The sequence below is a fragment of the Tachypleus tridentatus genome, chromosome 7 (assembly GCF_004210375.1).
Source record: "Tachypleus tridentatus isolate NWPU-2018 chromosome 7, ASM421037v1, whole genome shotgun sequence".
NCBI lineage: Eukaryota > Metazoa > Arthropoda > Merostomata > Xiphosura > Limulidae > Tachypleus > Tachypleus tridentatus.
In genome coordinates, this window is record NC_134831.1 from 104,093,564 (window position 1) to 104,118,838 (window position 25,275).

At 35.4% G+C, this 25,275-nt stretch overlaps 1 protein-coding gene across 2 annotated transcripts in view; it reads left to right on the top strand.

Moving 5' to 3' along the window:
* Window positions 1–13,711: 13,711 nt before the first annotated feature.
* The window catches only part of LOC143256316 (uncharacterized), a 30,134-nt gene continuing 18,570 nt past the window's right edge, over window positions 13,712–25,275 (top strand). For both annotated transcript variants that reach the window (XM_076513393.1, XM_076513394.1), the window contains exon 1: window positions 13,712–13,816. Coding sequence is in view for 1 of the 2 variants with exons in the window: in XM_076513394.1 (XP_076369509.1) it covers window positions 13,771–13,816 (46 nt within the window). In the remaining variant the exon portion in view is untranslated. The remainder of the gene's footprint in view (window positions 13,817–25,275) is intronic.

Here is a 25,275-nt window from a genome sequence, read left to right on the forward strand (position 1 = left end):
ACGTAAAACTTTAAAATGTATTATGTTTTATAAGGAAACATAAATGTATGTTGTCGCTATAATTTTTGTGAATCATTATGTAAACAATGAACTCAAACTTCTGTGACCAACTGTAACGTACCGAGTTAACGTGATTTTCTAGAACTGCTTGTGTTCTGATACTATATATCATAGTCAGTCAGTCTTTCATTAGGAGTTGTAAGGCAATTTGTATCTTCGAAAATCAACTACGATTCGTGGAGGTTCATAATAAAAAACAAACAAACGCAATTCTCGTTATCAGTTGCCAATCGGCAATCGGACCTCTGCTCAGGAACCAATTTATCTTAGGTTTTCTTTAAAACTCTAAGCCTCATCAGAGCAATACCTTCCTTCAAAGTTGACTGAATGAATAGTTATGTAGTGCCCAAACTGTACAAACTCGATCGATAATTTTACTAAAACAGTTCACAACTGTCCAAACATGGTAAAAACTCTCTCGTTTCAGTATCATAATTTAATTTTCTACCATACGGTACAAAGTGATGTAGTAAACAGCGAAAGTCATCATTTATTTGATGCCTCGAAGGTCTCGTGGTGGGAAGATGTTTAAGTGTGAGTTTACGTGTGGTTATTATTATTATATCACATTTAAAATTCTTACATTATAGTTGTTTTATTCTTTAAAGTGTTTTAAAATAACAAATTCTCATTGCCTTGTATAATCATTGTTATCCTATTATTAATAATATATTTTATAGGCCTTCCATACGACTGGAAACCACGAGACTGTGGTTTGAATTTCACAAAGCTAAAAGAGGGCTATTTGCGCTAGCTGGCTCTATTTTGCAGTGTAAGACTAGAAGGAAGGCCGCTATCACCACCCACTGCCAACTCTTGGGTTACCCTTTTGCCAACGAATAGTGGGATTGACCGTCACATTATAACGACCCACGGCCGAAAAGGTTGATATGTTTGATGTGGCGGGGATTCGAACCCTGACCTTCGGATTACAAGTCGTACCTTAACCGTCTGGCCATCCTGGGCCAGAGGGTGTAGTAAATTAAAAGTATAATAATTACGTAGCAGCTAGTATAACCATTTGGATATAACCTCATATGGGTTACAGTGATTTGGCGGACATTTTGGAACAAGATAAAACTAATCGGTTGAAAACTCATGTTTTGGCACATTAAATTATTTTGCTTATAATGAATACTCTGAAGTTGAAGAGTCATAATTTTATTAGAAAACCGTAACGATGACGATGTCATATTTGAAAGTTAGTTGTGAATATATACCGATTAGGACTCAGTAGGTGGCGTTCAGTTTTGTTGTGTGTGTGTGCGCGTAACATTTCTCGAAATAATTTTATTTGTTTGTGTCACAATACTGCACAAAGCTGTCTGTGCTATCCGTCCATAATTTAGAAGCGTAAAAGTAGAGTGAAGTCAGCCAATTATCATCACCAACTGCCCACTCTTGAGCTACTCTTTTGCCAACGAATAGTGAAACTGACCGTGGCTTTATAACGCCCACACGGCTAAAAGAACGAGCATGTTTGGTGTGATGGGGATTCGAGCCTGCGACTTTCAGATTACAAGTTGAGTACCCTAACCACATGGCCATGGGCTCTATCCGAAGGTCTGAAGGAAACTCATAGAGCACAGTGGTCTAAGAATCGTGAACTTATTGCATTGGTAAAACGATCGCTCAACCTCGTAACCTGAGGATCACAGGGTTCGAATCCCAGACATTTAAGCATTTCAAGATACCTTACAACGTGTATTAAAGAATCGTATGTTTTCAGTTCGTGTAAATGATTAATTAGATGCTGGGTAAGAGTTGTTATGGTCACGCTTTAGAACAAACCACTTCTCGTGCTGTGAGCGAGCGCATGTCGCTTTTAGTAACCCATTTTATATCTTGTAATAGAGCACGTGCACAGCTTTAATGCTCACAAAATAAAATTCACGATCTCACTTGAAACAATATAAGTTTCAGTGAATCATGAGAAACAAACTTGTAACTGATTTTAATCTTGTTGTGTGAACGTTAAACGATCGTAACGTGCGAAATATTTCCTTCTTCGTGTTTATATTGATGTAAAGTGTACTTTTGTAGTAAAGGAACAGTTGGTTTGGATTATATCAAAGAACTTTAAGAAAGTACTCTAGATAAGAAAGTGCAATATATGGTGTGATTTTACTATTAAATATCAGACATCATAGTCATATGACATACCTACTCAGTTCTATGTGAGATCCTAATTTCTTTAAAGGCTTAGCTCGGTTTGACCACGAGTACGTCATGAACGTACACTTGATCTGTGATGCGGATATAACCCAACGTCACACGGATATAACCCAGGACGTCACACTTACGGTGCAGTTCATTTTCTCCATGAGTTCACATGACATGTTCAAGTGTATGACATAATTCACTTTGTTCGAGTTTGTGCTTGAATTCAGTAATGAGCAGCTTCATTTTTACCGTGAGATCACGGTGACGTCATCATATTTATGACACAGTTCGGTATTGTCGTGAAATCACGTTGACGTCATCATATTTATACAGTGTTCGGTATTGCTGTGAGATCGCGTTAATGTCATCACATTTATGGCACAGTTCGGTATTGCTGTAAGTTCACGTTGACGTCATCATATATATGGCACAGCTCGGTATTGCTGTGAGATCATCATTGACGTCATCATATATATGGCACATTTCGGTATTGCTGTAAGTTCACGTTGACGTCATCATATTTACGACACAGTACAACATTATTTACTGTGAAATAATGTTAACATGATATTTATGGCACAGTTCAGCTACTATGAGTTCATATTAGGATGATAGCGTGGATAGCACAGCTGTGCTTTACATTGAATAAACGATGGCATGAGCAGATGGATGATACGGCCTATATGTTCATGGGACATGATTACACAACTGTACAGTTCATGTTTATTGTAGGTTTATGCTGGTTTCATCAAATGATCACTTAACGGTACAGTTCAAATTTGCTGTACGTTTATGCTGGTTTCATCAAATGATCACTTAACGATACAGTTCAAATTTGCTGTGGGTTTATTTCGGGTTCGTCAAATGATTATGTCATGATACAGTTCGTATTTCTTATATATTCACGTTGGGGTGATCACAAAGATGACATAATTCACACATTTACAGCAAATTCTAGCTGTCTAACTATATCAGGTTCAACTGTCAATATAGTTCATAATTCACACATTTACATCAGGTTCTAGCTGTCTAACTATATCGGTTCAACTGTCAATATAGTTCATAATTCACACATTTACAGCAGGTTCTAGCTGTCTAACTATATCAGGTTCAACTGTCAATATAGTTCATAATTCACATTTACAGCAGGTTCTAGCTGTCTAACTATATCAGGTTCAACTGTCAATATAATTCATAATTCACACATTTACAGCAGGTTCTAGCTGTCTAACAATATCAGGTTAACTGTCAATATAGTTCATAATTCACACATTTACAGCAGGTTCTAGCTGTCTAACTATATCAGGTTCAACTGTCAATATAGTTCATAATTCACACATTTACAGCAGGTTCTAGCTGTCTAACTATATCAGGTTCAACTGTCAATATAATTCATAATTCACACACATTTGGCAGGTTCTAGCTGTCTAACTATATCAGGTTCAACTGTCAATATAGTTCATAATTACACATTTACAGCAGGTTCTAGCTGTCTAACTATATCAGATTCAACTGTCAATATAGTTCATAATTCACACATTTAGCAGGTTCTAGCTGTCTAACTATATCAGGTTCAACTGTCAATATAGTTCATAATTCACATTTACAGCAGGTTCTAGCTGTCTAACTATATCGGGTTCAACTGTCAATATAGTTCATAATTCACACATTACAGCAGGTTCTAGCTGTCCTATATCAGGTTCAACTGTCAATATAGTTCATAATTCACACATTTACAGCAGGTTCTAGCTGTCTAACTATATCAGGTTCAACTGTCAATATAGTTCATAATTCACACAACAGGTTCTAGCTGTCTAACTATATCAGGTTCAACTGTCAATATAGTTCATAATTCACACATTTACAAGGTTCTAGCTGTCTAACTATATCAGGTTCAACTGTCAATATAGTTCATAATTCACATTTACAGCAGGTTCTAGCTGTCTCTACTATATCAGGTTCAACTGTCAATATAATTCATAATTCACACACATTTACAGCAGGTTCTGCTGTCTTTATATCAGGTTCAACTGTCAATATAGTTCATAATTCCACATTTCAGCAGGTTCTAGCTGTCTAACTATATCAGGTTCAACTGTCAATATAGTTCATAATTCACACACATTTTACAGCGTTCTAGCTGTCTAACTATATCAGGTTCAACTGTCAATATAGTTCATAATTCACACATTTACAGCTGGTTCTAGATGTCTAACTATATCAGGTTCAACTGTCAGTTCATAATTCACATTTTACGCAGGTTCTGCTGTCTAACTATATCAGGTTCAACTGTCAATATAGTTCATAATTCACACATTTACAGCAGGTTCTAGCTGTCTATATATCAGGTTCAACTTTCAATATAGTTCATAATTCACACATTTACAGCAGGTTCTTTGTCTGTATATCAGGTTCAACTGTCAATATAGGATAATTCCCACACAGCAGGTTCTAGCTGTCTAACTATATCAGGTTCAACTGTCAATATAGTTCATAATTCACACATTACAGCAGGTTCTAGCTGTCTAACGATATCAGGTTCAACTGTCAATATAATTCATAATTCACATACAGGGTTCTACAACATATCAGGTTCAACTGTCAATATAGTTCATAATTCAGACATTTACAGCAGGTTCTAGCTGTCTAACGATATCAGATTCAACTGTCAATATAGTTCATAATTCACACATTTACAGCAGGTTCTAGCTGTCTAACTATATCAGGTTCAACTTTCAATATAGTTCATAATTCACACATTTACAGCAGGGTTCTAGCTGTCTAACTATATCAGGTTCAACTTCATCAATATAGTTCATAATTCACATTTACAGCAGGTTCTAGCTGTCTAACTATATCAGGTTCAACTGTCAATGGTTCATAATTCACTTACAGCAGGTTCTAGCTGTCTAACGATATCAGGTTCAACTGTCAATATAATTCATAATTCACACATTTACAGCAGGTTCTAGGTGTCTAACTATATCAGGTTCTGTCAATATAGTTCATAATTGTTTATTTACAGCAGGTTCTAGCTGTCTAACGATATCAGATTCAACTGTCAATATAGTTCATAATTCACATTTACAGCAGGTTCTAGCTGTCTAACTATATCAGGTTCAACTTTCAATATAGTTCATAATTCACACATTTACAGCAGGTTCTAGCTGTCTAACTATATCAGGTTCAACTGTCAATATAATTCATAATTCACACATTTACAGCGGGTTCTAGCTGTCTAACTATATCAGGTTCAACTGTCAATATAGTTCATAATTCACACATTTACAGCAGGTTCTAGCTGTCTAACTATATCAGGTTCAACTGTCAATATAGTTCATAATTCACATTTCCACAACGGGTTTCTAGCATTCAACTATATCAGGTTCAACTGTCAATATAGTTCATAATTCACACATTTACAGCTGGTTCTAGATGTCTAACTATATCAGGTTCAACTGTCAATATAGTTCATAATTCACACATTTACAGCAGGTTCTTCAGGTGTCAACGATATTCAGATTCAACTGTCAATATAGTTCATATGTCTACACATTTACAGCAGGTTCTAGCTGTCTAACTATATCAGGTTCAACTGTCAATATAGTTCATAATTCACACATTTACATCAGGTTCTAGCTGTCTAACTATATCAGGTTCAACTGTCAATATAGTTCATAATTCACACATTTACAGCAGGTTCTAGCTGTCTAACTATATCAGGTTCAACTGTCAATATAGTTCATAATTCACACATTTACAGCAGGTTCTAGCTGTCTAACGATATCAGGTTCAACTGTCAATATAATTCAATTCACATTTACAGCAGGTTCAGGTGTCTAACTATATCAGGTTCAACTGTCAATATAGTTCATAATTCCTACATTTTGGCAGGTTCTAGCTGTCTAACGATATCAGATTCAACTGTCAATATAGTTCATAATTCACACATTTACAGCAGGTTCTAGCTGTCTAACTATATCAGGTTCAACTTTCAATATAGTTCATAATTCACACACATTTACAGCAGGTTCTAGCTGTCTAACTATATCAGGTTCAACTGTCAATATAGTTCATAATTCACACATTTACAGCAGGTTCTAGCTGTCTAACTATATCAGGTTCAACTGTCAATATAGTTCATAATTCACACATTTACAGCAGGTTCTAGCTGTCTAACTATATCAGGTTCAACTGTCAATATAGTTCATAATTCACACATTTACAGCAGGTTCTAGCTGTCTAACTATATCAGGTTCGCTGTCAATATAGTTCATAATTCGAACATTTACAGCAGGTTCTAGCTGTCTAACGATATCAGATTCAACTGTCAATATAGTTCATAATTCACACATTTACAGCAGGTTCTAGCTGTCTAACTATATCAGGTTCAACTGTCAATATAGTTCATAATCCACACATTTACAGCAGGTTCTAGCTGTCTAACTATATCAGGTTCAACTGTCAATATAATTCATAATTCACACATTTACAGCAGGTTCTAGCTGTCTAACCATATCAGGTTCAACTGTCAATATAGTTCATAATTCACACATTTACAGCAGGTTCTAGCTGTCTAACGATATCAGGTTCAACTGTCAATATAATTCATAATTCACACAGCAGGTTCTAGGTGTCCTATATCAGGTTCAACTGTCAATATAGTTCATAATTCACACATTTACAGCAGGTTCTAGCTGTCTAACGATATCAGATTCAACTGTCAATATAGTTCATAATTCACACATTTACAGCAGGTTCTAGCTGTCTAACTATATCAGGTTCAACTTTCAATATAGTTCATAATTCACACATTTACAGCAGGTTCTAGCTGTCTAACTATATCAGGTTCAACTGTCAATATAGTTCATAATTCACACATTTACAGCAGGTTCTAGCTGTCTAACTATATCAGGTTCAACTGTCAATATAGTTCATAATTCACACATTTACAGCAGGTTCTAGCTGTCTAACTATATCAGGTTCAACTGTCAATATAGTTCATAATTCACACATTTACAGCAGGTTCTAGCTGTCTAACGATATCAGGTTCAACTGTCAATATAGTTCATAATTCACACATTTACAGCAGGTTCTAGCTGTCTAACTATATCAGGTTCAACTGTCAATATAGTTCATAATTCACACATTTACAGCAGGTTCTAGCTGTCTAACGATATCAGATTCAACTGTCAATATAGTTCATAATTCACACATTTACAGCAGGTTCTAGCTGTCTAACTATATCAGGTTCAACTTTCAATATAGTTCATAATTCACACATTTACAGCAGGTTCTAGCTGTCTAACGATATCAGGTTCAACTGTCAATATAGTTCATAATTCACACATTTACAGCAGGTTCTAGCTGTCTAACGATATCAGGTTCAACTGTCAATATAGTTTATAATTCACACATTTACAGCAGGTTCTAGCTGTCTAACGATATCAGATTCAACTGTCAATATTACTTCAGTATTCATCACACTGATTGGTTTATTGTTTGTTACACTGACTGATTAAGTTTCACAATGTTAACTTACAGTAACAAATATTCGACATTTTGTTCTAGTGTTATGAAGAGGCACCATTTTTGTGATAACGAATCTTATCTGAGTTACGTGAGTTTTCTGTAACCAGTCATCCATCAGATATTATTTATATGTACAGATGTAGCGGTATTAAAATATTTTTATTCGAATAGAAAGGAACTTTAAATAATTATATTTGTATTTCAGTAGAGTTTTATATTAGTACACACATTTATATTATTGAAAGTGATAAGTAACTACCATAATTCCAACTCACAAATGTTTACAATAAGTTGGATAAAGTGATACTTATGAATATATATATATATATATAAATCATTGTTGGTCTTATTATATAGAAAGATGTAACCTTCTACTGCAAATTTCTGTGCGTTGAGTTCGTGGATTTCATGATTTTTTATGACTGGTGCTGGATCCAATAACAGCTCCTTACGTTGAGTTCACGCAGTTCACGATTTTTTATTAACCTGTTTTTGATCCAACAAAAGTTTCTTACATTGAGTTCATATAGTCAACACACTCGTCTTTATCCGGAAATATTTTACTGGGTAACAGTAAGTATTTTCATGCATAAGACTCTTCAATGTGTAAAGTTCTTAAGAATGCACTATGAGACACAGCTGTGAGAGTGAAGCGGGAAAATTAGGTTCCTATATTTAGATGACAAAGATAGAGATACACGAGTGTGCTGCATGTTAACCATGTGCCATATTTACGTCTGACATGTCTCGACAATCTACGCATGCTCTATTGACAGAAAAGCACGCAGCGAATGGCGTTTCTCTAAGAAGTGTCTTATTATTTTGTAGATAGTGCTAGTAATACTATAGATTTTGTTTTGGACGGTATCAAAATGGTTCTCTGTGTTCACGGAGAGCTCTTAAAGCATATAGAAGAAAAAATTTTTAACTAGCTTTCCCGCACAATTTCTAACACACTTAAAGTATTTGTTTGTTTAAAGTTAAGCACAAAATTGCACAATGGGTATCGAAACCTGATACCTAGCGTTTTAAGCCTGCAGACATACCGCTGTGCTATTGGAGACACTCAGAGTAATATATATCTAAATCCAGGTTTTCTCTGAAATGAAAGTAAAACTTGACTGCTTGATTGGTTGGAATTAAGCAAGAAGCTACAGAATGGGCTACCCGTGCTTTGCCCACCACGGGTATCGAAACCTAGTTTTTAGCATTATGAGTCAGCACACATACCGCTGTACCATTGGGGGGTTTAACGTAAAACTAGAAACAAAGAGAGAGTAATATAACGCATTATTTAGAGGTTTTTTTTCTTGCACAACCATAGTGAACAAATGGTGTAAGTAAACATTATATATGTATATATGCGTGTGTGTGTGTGTGTATATCATATGAATGCACTTATGTTCAAACTGATTCGAAATTGTTTAGAAGAAAAATATTACATCAATATATCGATCTCACAGCTACACTTGTGACAGGAGTTGTTGCGTTTGTACGTGAAAATTTAACTTTTTGACTGATTTTCCAATCGACAGAAAATCCTTATACCAATGTACTTACAGACTTGTTCTTAGCCACTTTATGTTGGAACTGGTGGCTGAAGAATAATGCTCTTTTTTCAAAGTACAAGTTTGTCTTTAAACTACAGATGTGACAAAACGTAGACAGTATGGTGTTACTTTGAACCGTTCTAAAAAATATATAAAATGTTTATGCCCAACAATAGCGTACAATGTTATCACATTGTCTCATGGCTTAATGACAGCTTATTTCTGGTTGATAGATAGCATCTGGTATCAGATGCTTTAAAATCTGAAACAATACAATCTTTTAATGTAAATTATAATTTTACAAGTACAAGAAACAAGTAAAATATGACTAATAAACTTTTGTGAATTTTAAAAATAATTTTTTGTTTGTTTTTGAGATTCGCGCAAAGCTACACGAGGGCTATCTGCGCTAGCCGTCCCTAATTTAGCAGTTTAAGACTAGAGGGAAGGCAGCTAGTCATCACTACTCACCGCCAACTCTTGGGTTACTCTTTTACTAGCGAATAGTGGGATCGACCGTCACATTATAACGTCCCCACGGCTGAAAGGGCGAGCATTTTTTTGCGACGGGGAGTCGAACGCCTTAACTCACATGGCCATGGCGGGCCATTTAAAAATAATAGTTTAGTAAAATAAAGCACAAAAAGCTGGGAGGTAATTTAAAAGTAGATTATAAAAAATATAATGTAGTGAAAAACAACCAAATAATAATAAAGACAACATTTCGTAATATTACTTTGAAACTAATCATTTTTCTCAAATTGTTTAAAATAAAACAAAATAATAAAGAAGTGATGAGCGTCAGGAAAATGATAATTATGATAATTTAATATTTATTTAATAATACAGTTAGGATAAAGTCTAGAAAACTACAAAACAAAATTAGAGTAAATTGTGGAAAGATAAAACTGTTTAATATTTACTCTGAAAATATAAGGGAAACAACAAAAAATTAGAACCGGATAAAATATTGAGGGTCAAGATAACTGAATCTGACAGATTACCTCTTTTCTTTTAAACTTTTTCAGCCAGGATATGTCAACTGAAAGAATTTAAAATGCCTGAAGTGAACTGGCACGTTTTATAAGTGTGTTTACTAAATATATGTTTACTTTTAATTTAGGGTAAATAGTAGCTTGTCTTCTTCCCCTCAGTAGTTCAGTGGTAAGGATTATAATGCTAAAAACCATGTTTCAATACCCAAGGTGGACCCAAGGTAATCCTTTATACAGAATTTGTTTAACAACAAACTAGCAACTTAATTTATGAAAATTCAAATGAGATATTTTACTAAATTATCAGTTGTTTTTCACAGGACTACAATAATAGCACTGCACAACAATGCTTTTGTTTCTTGAACACTGTTGGGTGTTCCTTATAAATTTTGGCTGCTGATCACGAAAATCACATCAAATTTGCCCATCACGTACCGTTTCATCGAAATCTTCAGTTTCACCAGGACGTTGCTACAATGGAAAAACGATATCAGGGCAATTGGAATCTGTCAATGCTTGCTGACTACTGTTGGACACTGCAACGTGATGCACTGGACATTGAATACAAACAAAAAATCAGGAGCAAAACACTTTTAATTATGTTGAACTTAATAGCATATCAGAAACATAAATGCAATTAAATATGTTATTGCCGGTAAACAGTTAACTGTCTATTTCTCAGAGTTCCTACGTGATGAAGCAAAACCAAAACTATATTTGTGCATACCCACCAGGTACCTGTCACAATCAGCAAAAACTTTTCAGAAAGCAAAACTTATCAAAAAATTGTTGTGCAGTGTTATGTTATTAGTACATATTTGTCCTATTGTTTTTACTGACATTACTGAACAAGCATTGCCTGGAATATTTTGCCTCCACTTTACTTTATATGAATTCTGAAAATACATTTCAATAACACGGTTATATAATGTTCTGTCATAAGTATTAGAAGAAACCTTGAGCTACTGATATGAACCACCGAACGTAGCCTTATTTGAGTGCAACTCAAAAAGACACACCGGCTAGGTAGATTAGTGTGTGGAAGATGACACATGCCTATTAATTACACGTATCTGAGAGAGGAGAGAATATAGACTGGTGTAGATATGAAAATAAATACTTAACATTTACTTGGTCACACACACTACGTACAATGTAAAATATCATTTGTTGGTCTTTAGGAGTCATATCATCCATCATATATAAAATGTTCAGTTGACTTGAAAATGATACAGGAGTCTTTAAAACGATCACTTTTTTAAGGATTCCATAAAGTACCAAGCAAAGTGTAGCCTAAATTCACAGTAATGTAGCTATATGTAATGGGCATTACCTGTGAAGTCTGTGAAATGCGCTCCTCGTGAAGTTGGAAATCCTGTTGTAACCATGACATCATTTTGTTTGAAGTAAAGCCCTGTGGTACCAAATTCTTGAGAATTCTTCATTATTTTCAGGTGATGATAATAATTGCTTTATCTTTCAGAATAATTCGTTATTTTCAGAGAATGATAATAATAGCTTCATCTTTCAGAATACTTTTTTATTTTTGTGATGAATAATTATGGTTCTGGAAGTACGAACGAACAAAATTTGACTGTAAAGATTTATGTTATTTGTGGGACAATCTGGTATTAGCTGCAGTCTGCACTTGTGACGTGAGGTTGTTCTGTGTATTTCATCATGTCTAAACGTGCAGTTCCCTGTTAGGTCAGAGGTAAGTTTACCGTCTTACAACACAAAAATTCAGGGGTCGATTTCCCGCGGGTGACATAGCAGATAGCTCAATGCGGCTTTGCGTTAAAACGAACAAACAAACAAACAATAAATACACCTGGACATTAAGAAGTTTTAAAGGACATCTTATAAAGGTCATAGATGATTTTTCAACCAACAGATCAATACGTTGATCCACTGAATAATGCTACGTTTTAACTCGTAATATCATCGACTTGGAATGACCTGTCTAAACATTTACCTGTTTATTTGAAAATAAAAACCACAGTTTTAACATTGTGATCAAATGGTCGTGCTCTTCAAAAGAACGCTAAATAGAAGCTACTCCAGACACCCAGTTGAAATTAAATGACAGCATACCTTAGAAAACATTTATTCAGGTCAAAGGCCACGGTCGTAGTAAACTATAGTTCTCACAAAAGGTCATTGATAATCAAACCATTTTTTTCTTAATAAAAACACTGAAAGTTATATATTCCATATGAAGAACCTTTGTAGAAGGAAATTACACGTAAGAAATATATTCCCAGACTCATATCTGGATCAGCAGTCACATCCCTACATATATCCTATCACATTACACTTTTCAACATATATTATTTATAGATCATAACAAGTCGTTTGAAACATTTAATAAAATTAAAAGATTGATAGGCAGATTCATCTGCACATTAAACATTTATGTACTTTCATAAGACGAAGAGAAATTTATCCTAGCTGGATAAGGTTTCAGGTATTCGAAGGAACAAATGTATTAAGAAAGAATAATCACATAGTACCGTTTTCTATGTGGCACTAGTCAAAGTTCATAAAATTTCAAAAGAAGAATTGGTTGTCAATGGTTTGTTGTTTTTGAATTAAGCACAAAGCTACACAATGGGCTATCTGTTCTCTGCCCACCACAGGTATCGAAACCCAGATTGTAGCGTTCTAAGTCCGCAGACATGCCGCTGAGCCACTGTGGACAACGGTTTGTTATTAACGTAATTCCATGCTATAATATATATAGTAAATTAACTCGTGATATATAGATCTTTAACAACACTGATGAAAGAAGAAAAATATCAAAGTTTAACTATGATTATACCGATCTGTTTTTGTGTTAGTTTTGCCTAGAAAGAGTTTGACCATGTGGTTTATTATGAACAAAAGTTTATGCATTTCGCAAACATTATTTTCGTCATTTCTTAGATATAAGAAAAACTGAGGACATTCATCAACTTCGTTTGTTTGTTTGTTTGTTTTGAATTTCGCACAAAGCTACTCGAGGGCTATCTGTGCTAGCCGTCCCTAATTTAGTAGTGTAAGACTAGAGGGAAGGCAGCTAGTCATCACCACTCACCGCCAACTCTTGGGCTACTCTTTTACCAACGAAAGTGGGATTGACCGTACCATTATAACGCCCCACGGCTGGGAGGGCGAGCATGTTTGGCGCGACTCGGGCGCGAACCATCAATTTCGTACTTTCAAGAGCATTACGAATCTCAAATTTCTTCTTAGACTCTCAGTCCATTAAACAGGTAAACAAATGAAATGCAATCGCTTACCTAAAGCTATATGCAATGTTCTAGTGTTACTTTATTTCGGTGCGGAAACATACATATCAAAATTGAGTATTTTATGACGTTAAAGAGTAGCAGTAATTCGTACAGCTACCTACCTGTTGCCACATATCCTCAAGGGAAAGCTGAGAAGAGAAGAAGCCGGTTTCATGAACTGTCTGTAGTTCTCTGAAGATGTTTCCACTTGGTAGAACGTCCATCATTAGAAACGTATACACAGGTTGGTGTTGTTAGTTCTTATTAATACTTCGTAAATTGTTCGGAGATGTGAAATATACCACTAAACACGCTCAGTTACACTGCTAACTTTCACCCTGTTTAAAAGCTCACTCCAGCAAAAAAATCACAGACACATTTATATTTGTGTGTAGATTTGTAAGTATATATATTTATGTACATATCTATACAGTGAGGTCAAGCTGTCTCAGCTCTTCTCTAGTCTTCTGCAGTGACACTGAAAACATTTAGTATACATGCACATCACCCAGCTCTGACCGACTACACGGGCCCCGAGTTCTGTGGTTCGCGCCTATGCAAACGGTTACATCTCCACACGCTCGCTAACTCACTCGTAACTCTAGCCTCGCTCACAGTTATCAGCAGGAAAGCTATTACTGGGTTTGAGAGTACGGAACTTTGGCATCCTTTTCAGATAACGCGGTGAAACGCACCAACAAAGAAGAAGTGTTATGTAAACACTTTCATATCGCAAGTATTTCTTCGCAACAGACATACCCTTGTTTTAAGTAACTATTCAAAATAATTGGACGCAAAAAAAGGAAGACAAGTGCACAAGAAAACGAGTTTTGATTTATTGGTATAACAATAACAACGGTCCGTCATGGTCACGTACGTGGTTAAGGCACTTGACTCGTAATCCGAGGGTCGCAGATTCGAATCTCCGTCACACCAAACATGCTCGCCCTTTCAGCCGTGGGGGGCGTTATAATGTGACAATCAATTCCACTGTTAATTGGTAAAAGAGTAGCCCAAGAGTTGGCGGTGGGTGGCGATTACTCGCTGCCTTCTCTCTAGTGTTACATTACTAAACTCGGGACAGTTAGCGCAGATAGCCCTCGTGTAACTTTGCGCGAAATTCAAAACAAACAAAAACAATAACAACATTGGTTTAGTTCAAAGCTGGTTTCTGGTCATTTACGTGAATCATACACTACAAAAACATTTAATAAGCTTACATAGTTGTTTTTTATTTATGAAATCGTTCTAAATCATAGAAAGCATGTTCAAAATGAATCATTTACAACAACACTGACAAGACCCTGTTAATTAATAGTGAACTAATAAATTACTCAACGTTTCAAGTCCTCTATCGTATGTACTAATCATGGTTCTAGTTCATCTTGTTTTCATATACACTACTGATATATCTTATAAACAGCTTTTTCAATTAAATTTTATCAGATAGAACAGACGAAGTGAGCGAGTAAATATACAGCGAATAAAATGTAAGTTCCGATATAAATTCATAAATAAAATAATTTATGAAAATATAAATTTAACTGGTGGAAGCTAAAACTTCGAAAGGGAATCTAGAAGTGACCTGTCCTAATGAATTTTCAGAAATAATTCACAGTAATTACTACACGCACGCTCTTATTGAAGTAATACGTTATATATATATATATATATATGTATAATATTTATACATATTAAACCTCCTAAAACTCACAATAGATAAGATGTTTAAATCTCACACTGACAGTGACTTTCACTAAAGAAAAATTCGAATAATATATTTGATGTAGAGTTCTTTTCTTTTGTATTTCCTCTTTATGTTAAACATAAAAAAAACGGTTAAATACTGAAAGTAAACATCTTTCATTTGTTAAGGGTTCATTTTAAATGATATTAGTTTTATTTATTTTCTACTTCTGAGCTTCAGACATGTGTTTATCAAACATTTTATTTTTATCTTGTTCAAAGACACAAATCTTGTATGAATTACACAACATACAATGTTACCTAGCAAAATATATATACACTTTCTACAGCCCTTAAAGTTTACAAATATTTTTTTGTAATTTTTGACAGCATTTATTTTTGAAGGAGGAAGAAACTAAGAGAAATATTTAATTTGTTCTTTTATCTTTCAGAGTTTAATAGAAGCCACAAGAAATGTAAAACAAAGATTGTAAACATGATTCAAGAACATAATCTAATTACTCTTTTACTGGGTCATGTTGAGCATAAAGCACGAGGAAAACTTATGTAAAACACAAAACAGAAAAATATTACAATAATTTAATGCAATGACTCTTTCATAAGATAGACGTTGCATTTAAAACACTATGAAAGTTTGTACCGCGAGTAAACAATGATGAAAAACTGACGAAAAAATGAATTTAATTTTTACAAGTATAAAAAAATGAGGAAAGCGTTTTTGGTTATCTACCCTGATGGCCAGGTTGGTTTTGAGATTTTCCATAAGTACATAGATTATTACGTAGGTTATTATTTGTTTTTATAAATAAACAAATACATTTAATTCAATGAACTATTATAGAATATAGGTAAAACATTTAAGGCTCAATCCTGTAAATGCTTAAAAAATACAATTAGTTGATTTCTACTTGTATAATAACAAGGTTTTTTTTCTTTCTCTTTGTTGATAATTTATGTGCCTTTCCAAAGTAGAACATTGTTTAAGTTTCGTTTCCTGCACGAGGGCTATCTGCGTTAGCCGTTTTTAATTTAGCAATGTAAGACTAGAGGGAAGACAGCTAGTCATCACCACCCACCGCCAACTATTGGGCTACTCTTTTACCAACGAATAGTGGGATTGACCGTAACGTTATAACGCCCCCACGGCTGAAAGAGCGAACATGTTTAGTGCGACGGGGATTCAAGCCCGAAAAATGAAAGAAAGAGGAAAACAGAAAGTGTATATCTAGAAAATTTAAATATATATCTGTGAGAAAACATAAAAAAGTGAATATTCTAGATAAATATATCTCAGTGAGCGAACATAAAAAAATGAAATATTCTTGAACAATATAAGATATCTTGGTGAGGAAACATAAAAAAGTGAATATTTTAGAGAAATATAATATATCTTAGTGGTCAAACATAAAAAAGTAAATATTTTAGAACAATATTATATATCTCAGTGATCAAAGATAAAACTGAGTACTCTAAAACAATGTAATATATCTCAGTGAGCAAACCTAAAAAAGTGAATATTCTATGATAGTTAAATATATTTCAGTGAGAAAACAAAAAGTGAATATTCTAGAACAATATATAATATATCAGTGTGCAAAAATAAAAAAAAATATTTTAGAACTATATATCATATTTCAGTGAGCCAAGATAAAGTGAATATTCTAGAACAAATAAATATATTTCAGTGAGCAAATATCGAAAAGTGAATATTTTAGAAAAATATAATATATGTCAGTGAGCAAACATAAAAAGTGTATATTTTAGAACAATATATTATATCTCAGTAAGTAAACATAAAAAAGTGTATATTTTAGAACAATATATTATATCTCAGTGAACAAACGTAAAAAGTGTATATTTTAGAATAATATAATATATCTCAGTGAACAACCATAAAAAGTGAATATATTAGAACAATAAAATCTATCTCAGTGAGCAAACATAAAAAGTGTATATTTTAGAACAATAAAATCTATCTCAGTGAGCAAACATAAAAAGTGTATATTTTAGAACAATAAAATCTATCTCAGTGAGCAAACATAAAAAGTGTATATTTTAGAACAATAAAATTTAACTCAGTGAGCAAACATAAAAAGTGTATATTTTAGAACATGTGATGCATCTTAATATGTAAACAAAACGGCTGGTGGTTTTAAGATCTGGGGAATACGAAGGATTCACACACAACCCGATTGTGATTCCCGGCTTTACATCTTCCAGATTAGTTGGAACGTGTGACACACTCTAAGTATGTGATGCGAACTCATATGTAAACGGCTGTTGGTGTAAGATATTGAGAACATACAAGATTTACACAGAACAGGATTACCACCAAATATTCTTGTAAAATTAATGACGCACCAATCAATTGTTCTAGAAAAACAATATAAAAACCAAATAAATTAAAAACAAAATGCTTAGGCAAAATCACAAAAATATCATAGACATGTACGATTTTTTGTATCACCCTTTACATTTCGTAGAATTATTAATCATTAATAACCCAACATGTAAGAATCGGATATTTTATTCCTGAAGATAGTACATAAAGCACTCTGGTTTACTGGCACTAACTTCAGTGTTAAAGGACATTTGTAATAGTCACTTCTAATGTGAGTATTGTTTGTTTGTTTCTTTTTGAATTTCTCACAACGCTACCGGAGAGCTATCTGCGCTAGCCGTCCCTAATTTAGCAGTATAAAACTAGAGGGAAGGCAGCTAGTCATCACCACCCACCGCCAACTCTTGGGCTACTCTTTTACCAACGAATAGTGGGATTGACCGTCACATTATAACGCCCCACGGCTGAAAGGGCGAGCATGTTCGGTATGACGGGGATTCAAACCCGCGATCCTCTGATTACCAGTCGAGTGCCTTAACCACCTGGCTATGCCGGGCTTATAATCTAAGTAGTCGAAACCGTAATGTAATGACAGTATACTATTTTCGTGTGTAACAAATGGATTGCTTTTCATTTGCAAAATAATTAAAATTGTTTTGACCATACAGACGTCATTAAGTTAGTATTGAAAATTTGTACAACGAATAAACAAATAAAGATAGTATGGTGTCAAAGATACTTGAACTTACGTTCCTAATATTGCTGTCCATCTGACCCATAAATGATTTAGTAAAACTTTATTAAAAAGATATAAATATTCCTAATTATTTAAAAGCTCGTATGACTTACAAAAATGTGCTAATTAAACTTTAACCGGCATCACCTCTCTTGCAGCTTAGCGGTAAATATTCAGGCTTACGTCGCTAAAATTTGGGTTTCGATATCCATGGTGGGCAAAGCATAGATAACCCACTGCGTAGCTTTGTGCTTAACAATAACCAGGCAAGTAGCAATTAACCAGTATCGAATCCCCTATTATTCAAAAACTTACAAAAAGCATTAATAGATAAACAATATTGTTACACTCACACAACACTGTTCGACAGTCCTAGCTTATAAAAGTTATAAAACACTGACCCACAAAGCTTAGGCCAGCGTTAAACTGTTGACTCTTTATAACTTATTAAAACGTTCACAGCACTGTCCACCAGTCTCAGGCCAATATTAATCTATGAGTTCCTGAATAGTTCGTAAAGCTATAACATGGATGTCAACATTAATTAAATTGTAATTATTCACTAGCTCATAAAACTGAAGCACCATCGTCCACCAAGCCGAGGTCAACATCAAAGTACTTGTGTTTAACAAGCTTTTAAAATAAACACATATTGCTGTCCTTTCACGTAACGTTAACAACATACTTAATACTAAACAACCTGTGAGTTCAGTTTTCCATTCTCTCAGCTCTATAGGCTTTCAAAATTAGATAGCACGACGTATTTTTTTCTAAATAGGACACAAACCGTGCTTTCCTGGCCATACAAGTTGAACTGCTCTGCGAAGCAGAACTCGTAAAATCAACACAATTTTGACATTATGAAACTGAAATGAACGAACCAACACTTGCACCAGTGTAAGAATGGTAGCTTTAATAAAATATCGCGTTGTGAGGCTTAAGTCTAGAATGTGATTACATTTGCTCACCTACATTTGATCACCCAGCGATACACGTATATTTTTTGTGACAACAATACAATAAAATACTAACGTAGTCGTTCCTACTGTTTAGAAGACGCGAATTTAATTTTTAAATACACATGTTCAATAGAGGGCGGGTGGGAACGTCCTGAAATCCAGACAAATGTTAAAAACAAAATGATTTTTTTTTTTGACAAAATAATATAACATTCTTATCAAGTGTTAAAAAACAAATGAAATATTCTACATATTTCCGCCGAAACTTATTACAGGCACCAATGATTGCAAACACGAAATCAATCTCACATGACAGCTTCAACAGTGGGTGGGTAACGCCTCAACGTAATGGCAGATCAGTAAACGCTTTCGCAGCCCGGGTCGAAATGCCATTTTCTAGCAGCAAATATATATATAAAAAAAAATCACAGTGTTTAACCTATCCATGCTGAGAACTACACAAATGTCACAGCAAATAGAACACTTTTCGATTGTTGCCTGCGGCCTGGCATGGCCAATCGTGTTAAGGCGTGCGACTCGTAATCTGAGGGTCGCGGGTTCGTATCCCCGTCGCGCCAAACATGCTCGCCCTTTCAGCCGTGGGGGCGTTATAATGTGACGATCAATCCCATTATTAGTTGGTAAAAGAGTAACCCAAGAGTTGGCGGTGGGTGGTGATGACTAGCTGCCTTCCCTCTAGTCTTACACTGCTAAATTAGGGACGGCTAGCGCAGATAGCCCTCGAGTAGCTTTGTGCGAAATTCAAAAACAAACAAACAAACAAGCGATTGTTACCTTGGCAACCAGTACACAGGATAGTCGCTTCTGTTATCCACATATTTTCCTATTGTTTAGTATTAGGTGTGGTGGGCTGAGGTTTCACTAATGTGTAAATCTAGTGAATGCATAAGGATTTTTAGATTGTTTTCTGTTTCTTTGATGTTTAGCGCAAAGCTACAAAACGAGTTATTTGTGTTGTGTCTATACGGAATATCTAAATCATAATTTCAGAGGTATGAGTCCTCAGAGCCACTGGGGTGTTGGAATGAATATTTTTACACATTTACCGAGCAACTTTTATAGCAATATTATAAAATGTAAAAATTACTAATGCCTACTGATATATTTCATGTATGTTGATTTAGCATCAACAAAAACAGGCAGCGGTAAATGGTTACATTAAACAATTAATTCTTTGCATTTTAAGCATTTTCCGGTCTATTAATTTGTTTGTTTGTTTGTTTTGTTTTTTGAATTTCGCGCAAAGCTACTCGAGGGCTATCTGCGCTAGCCGTCCATAATTTGGCAGTGTAAGACTAGAGGGAAGGCAGCTAGTCATCACCACCCACCGCCAACTCTTGAGCTACTCCTTTACCAACGAATAGTGGGATTGATCGTCACATTATAACGCCCCCACGGCTGAAAGGGTGAGCATGTTTGGTCCGACCGGGATTCGAACCAGCGACCCTCAGATTACGAGTTGAGGTATCTTTTACATTAGTTATAAATACATCTTACCATTTTCTTGCCCCCCCCAGTGACACAACAGCAGCTTATACTGCTAAACCCGGGTTTCGATACCCGAAGTTGGCATAGCACAGATAGCCCTTTGTGTATCTTTGTGCTTAATAACAAACAACAACAACAATTATCATTTTCTTGATAAACTGTTTTAAGTTTGGAAAGTGAAAAGGAGTCTTTGGTAAAACAGATATTTCAATATCCTTTAAAATCCATTAGAAGGATACATTTCACTCTTTTTTATATCCGTTAAAATCCATTAGAAATATGTATTTCGCTTCCTTTATATTCTTTAACATGCAGTAGCAAGATATATTTCTCTCCTTTTATGTCCTTTAAAATGCGTTAGAAAGATATATTTCTCCACCTTCACTTGTCTTTTTCATTTTGATCTTTGTTTTTGTTTTTTAATCACGATAAGTTTGTTTTTCTTTCATATAGTATAATCAGTCACAGCTCGGAAAACCATTTATTAGGCTTAAGGTATTGTGGAGATTTTAATAAAGAACTCAACTTCAAGACAAACTTTCCAGTTACGTAAGAAAAAATGAGTATTGATGACGTAGAACTAGTCAATCGTAGGGCGTAGAGTATGATCTGTTACAGTTTACTGCGAAGGTTGTAATAACTTTACTTTCACAACGTTGTTTCCGGTTACGTGCGGAAACTGAGTGTTGCGAATGTAGGCTTAGCAAATACTTGGACATAGATAAGCAAATCATTTACGACAATTAAAAATCCTAATCACCACTTTCAAAACACACGTTTCAGTAGTATGTTAGAAAGCGTTACGGTTGTGGTTTGCCTGTTTTTCAGTGGTGGCAAATCTTTAGATTTATAACACTCAGAATTGGGGTTCGATATTCGCGGTGGGTAAAGCACAATATCTATTTTTCTGGCTTTGTGCTTAACAACAAACAAATAAATTAAACAACGCGTTATTTCGTCGGTGAGTAAGCGGTAACTCCAGGGATTTACAGAGCTAAAATTCTGGATTTGATTCCACGTGGTGAACACAGCATATAGCCCAATGTAACTGACATGAGTAGCAAAATTTAATGGATTTATTTAGTGCTGAGTGTGTGTAATATTTGTTTGTTTGTTTGTTTTGAATTTCGCGCAAAATTACACGAGGGCTATCTGCGCTAGCCGTCCCTAATTTAGCAGTGTAAGACTAGAGGGAGGGCAGGTAGTCATCATCACCCACCGCCAACTATTGGGCTACTCTTTTATCAACGAATAGTGGGAGTAACCGTCACTTTATAACGCCCCCACGGCTGAAAGGGCGTGCATGTTTGGTGTGACGGGGGGTTCGAACCCGCAACCCTCAGATTACGAGTCGAACGCCGTAACACGCTTGGCCATGCCGGGCCCAATGTGTAATTGTTGGCATCGAAGGAAGTAATGTGTCATTCCAGAAATAGAGTAACGAATTCTCTAAATCCGGCCCCCTAGTGGCATCGTAGCATATATGCGGACTTGCAAAACCAGATCCGCTCGGTGGGTAAAACACAGATAGACCATTGTATAGCTTTCTGCTTAACTTCAGAAACAAACAAACTCTAGTTTGTTCTTCACTAACAACAAAAGCTTGTGTATCGAGGCTGGGAGAGAATACATGATATATAAGAGAAAAAAATATTTTTAAGTTCAAATCACATATATTGGCCGAAGCAGGTTAACCTTAACGATTTTTTTTTTTTAATTTCACGCAAAGCTACGCGAAGGCTATAGGCGCTAGCCGTCCCTAATTTAACAGTGTAAGACTAGAGGGAAGGTAGCTACTAATCATCACTCACCGTCAACTCTTGGGCTGTTCTCTTACCAACGAAGAGTGAGATTTAGGGTATCATTATAACGCCACCAAGACTGAAAGAGCGAGCATGTTTGTTATGACAGGGATTCGAACCCGCGACCCTAAATTACGCGTCGAGTACAATAACCACGTAGCCATGCCGGGCCGCCAACCTCAACGAAAAATGCCTATTGAAGAAATTTATCAGGTATGTAAAACAAAACAAATCTGATAGACGTAGAAGACATTAATATAACCTGATGATTGAACTGGCCAGAAAGATTTAGCGACTAACACAAATATTAACCTGTTCAGTGCCGTAGACAAGATAACTCGTCCAAGCCAATCGGTAACACAGTGCCACGGACGAGTTAATTCGTTCTCAATAATACCTAACTTCAACACTAGATGTCAGCACCATGCATGCTTTTGACCTACATACAAATTGTTTCACTTTCGATTTAAAATGGCGTCATGAAAAAAGTTATAAAATGAAGAAGCATCAGAGTTGAATTGTAGTAGCTGAAATACTTGGTTGTCAACAGGTTAAAAATTTTATAATTCCATTTTTCATTACTAACTTCTCATATAAAATCACACGAACTAGAATAAGGTTTGAAAGACTCCTAGATACACTCAGGATATGGAATATCGCAAGATAAGTGTAATTTCTGATATCCAATAAAAGATATAAAGACACTTGTTTTTTTTTTTTTTTTAGATTTAGTATTGAGACATGAATTTTATTAAACGATATGGAAATTGCTTTTCAAAACCAGTAACGCACTGAAACAGTTTATTGAATTGGAAAGAAATATCCTGAATAATTTAAAATTAGGATGTTTTTGTTGTTTCAAATTAAGCATAAAGCTACACGATGGGCTATCTGTGCTCTACTCACCACGGTTATCGAAACCCGGTTTATAACGTTGTAAGTTCGTAGACATACCGCTGAGCCACTGGGGGGCATTAAAATTAGGAACATTGGTAAAAAAAAAAAACAAAGACTATTGACTAATTGTGTACTCATGTTGAGATGAAAATCTCAATTTAGAGGGGTCGGGGGCATGCTCTCCAGAAAATTAATATGATAATATAATTTGTAGTTGCTATATAAGTCTGATATATATATTAAACATATAGATAAGTAAAAGTCATAAGCTGCATAACCATCTTTACTATTGTTAAGTGATTCTAATATTTTGCCTACAAAAAACAGTCGCAGAGTGAGTGCTTTTTAAACACATTGAAAATATTTACAACTGTTAAATAAGATTCTATAATTCTAGTTCAGTTAGATACTATAGCATTTTACTGGCAGGACTCATTTTATTTATTTGAAGATGGATATAATGCCCGAGGTTAAAATCATAAACTCAATAGCTTAGAACTACGAGGGCTGTTCAAAAAATACGCGGACTGTTTGAATTGCGCGGCTCCAGTTGGTTCCAGGGAAATCCGCTTGGTGTCGCTAGGTTCGCACAGATCAGCTGATTACGACGCCATTTCCCGATTGCAGATATCTTCATTTGTGTATTAGCTACGCGGTTTTAAGTGAAGTGCGATTTTTTCGTTTGGCGGATTTCAGAATGAATGACCTGAAGGAGCAACGACTCACTGTGAAATTTTGTGTTAAACTTGGAAAATCTGCGACTGAAACTTTTGCTATGCTTAACACGGCTTACGGTGATGTTGCTATGAAGCGTACGGCATGTTTCAAGTGGCATGAACGTTTTAAGGATGGTCGACAGTCCATTGAAGATGATGAGCGTCCTTCCACGTCAACTGACGACCCACACGTCGACAAAATCAACACCCTGGTGCGGGCAAATCGACGTCTGACTGTCAGGGAGCTTGCTGAAGAGTGTGGGATATCAGTTGGATCTTGTTACGAGATTTTGACCGAAAAATTGAAGATGCACCGCGTTGCTGTGAAATTTGTGCCTCAGAACTCGTGAGTTTTTGGCCAAACACTCGATCACTGTTCTTCCCCCCCTACTCACCTGACCTTGCTCCTTGAGATATTTTCTTGTTCCCCAAACTCAAAAGACCCTTGAAAGGAAGAAGATTTGAGACGATTCCCGAGATTAAGGCAAATGCGACGAAGGAGCTGGAGGACATTACAAAAGAAGCGTACCAGGACTGTTTCAACAAGTGGAAACACCGTTGGGATAAGTGTGTGCGTTGGGGAGGAGAGTACTTTGAAGGGGTCCCAGACCTGTAACTTCTAAATAAAGTACATTTTGTTTTATGACGTCAGTCCGCGTATTTCTTGAACAGCCCTCGTATTTAGTTAGGAAAATATTGTGTTTAGAATCTCCTGCTGCCTTCTGGAAGTTACGTTTAAAATGCATGTTAAGAAACACTGATGTGTTAAAATAACTAAATCTATGAGGTTATTTAACATTATACAACTCTAATAGTTAATAAATAAACTGAATAGTAAATAAACTTCTCCTTTTTAACTTTGCTAGTTACTCGGCATAAGTCTGACTCATTTTGAAACACATTCTCTGTCGTGGCAACGAATTACAATAATTAATAATTTTTATGGTTTCATGTAACAAGAGTTCTCGATCGTTTCGTAAATTGCCTGGCATGGCCAGTTGGGTTAAGGCGTTCGATGCCTAAGCGGCAGGGCGCG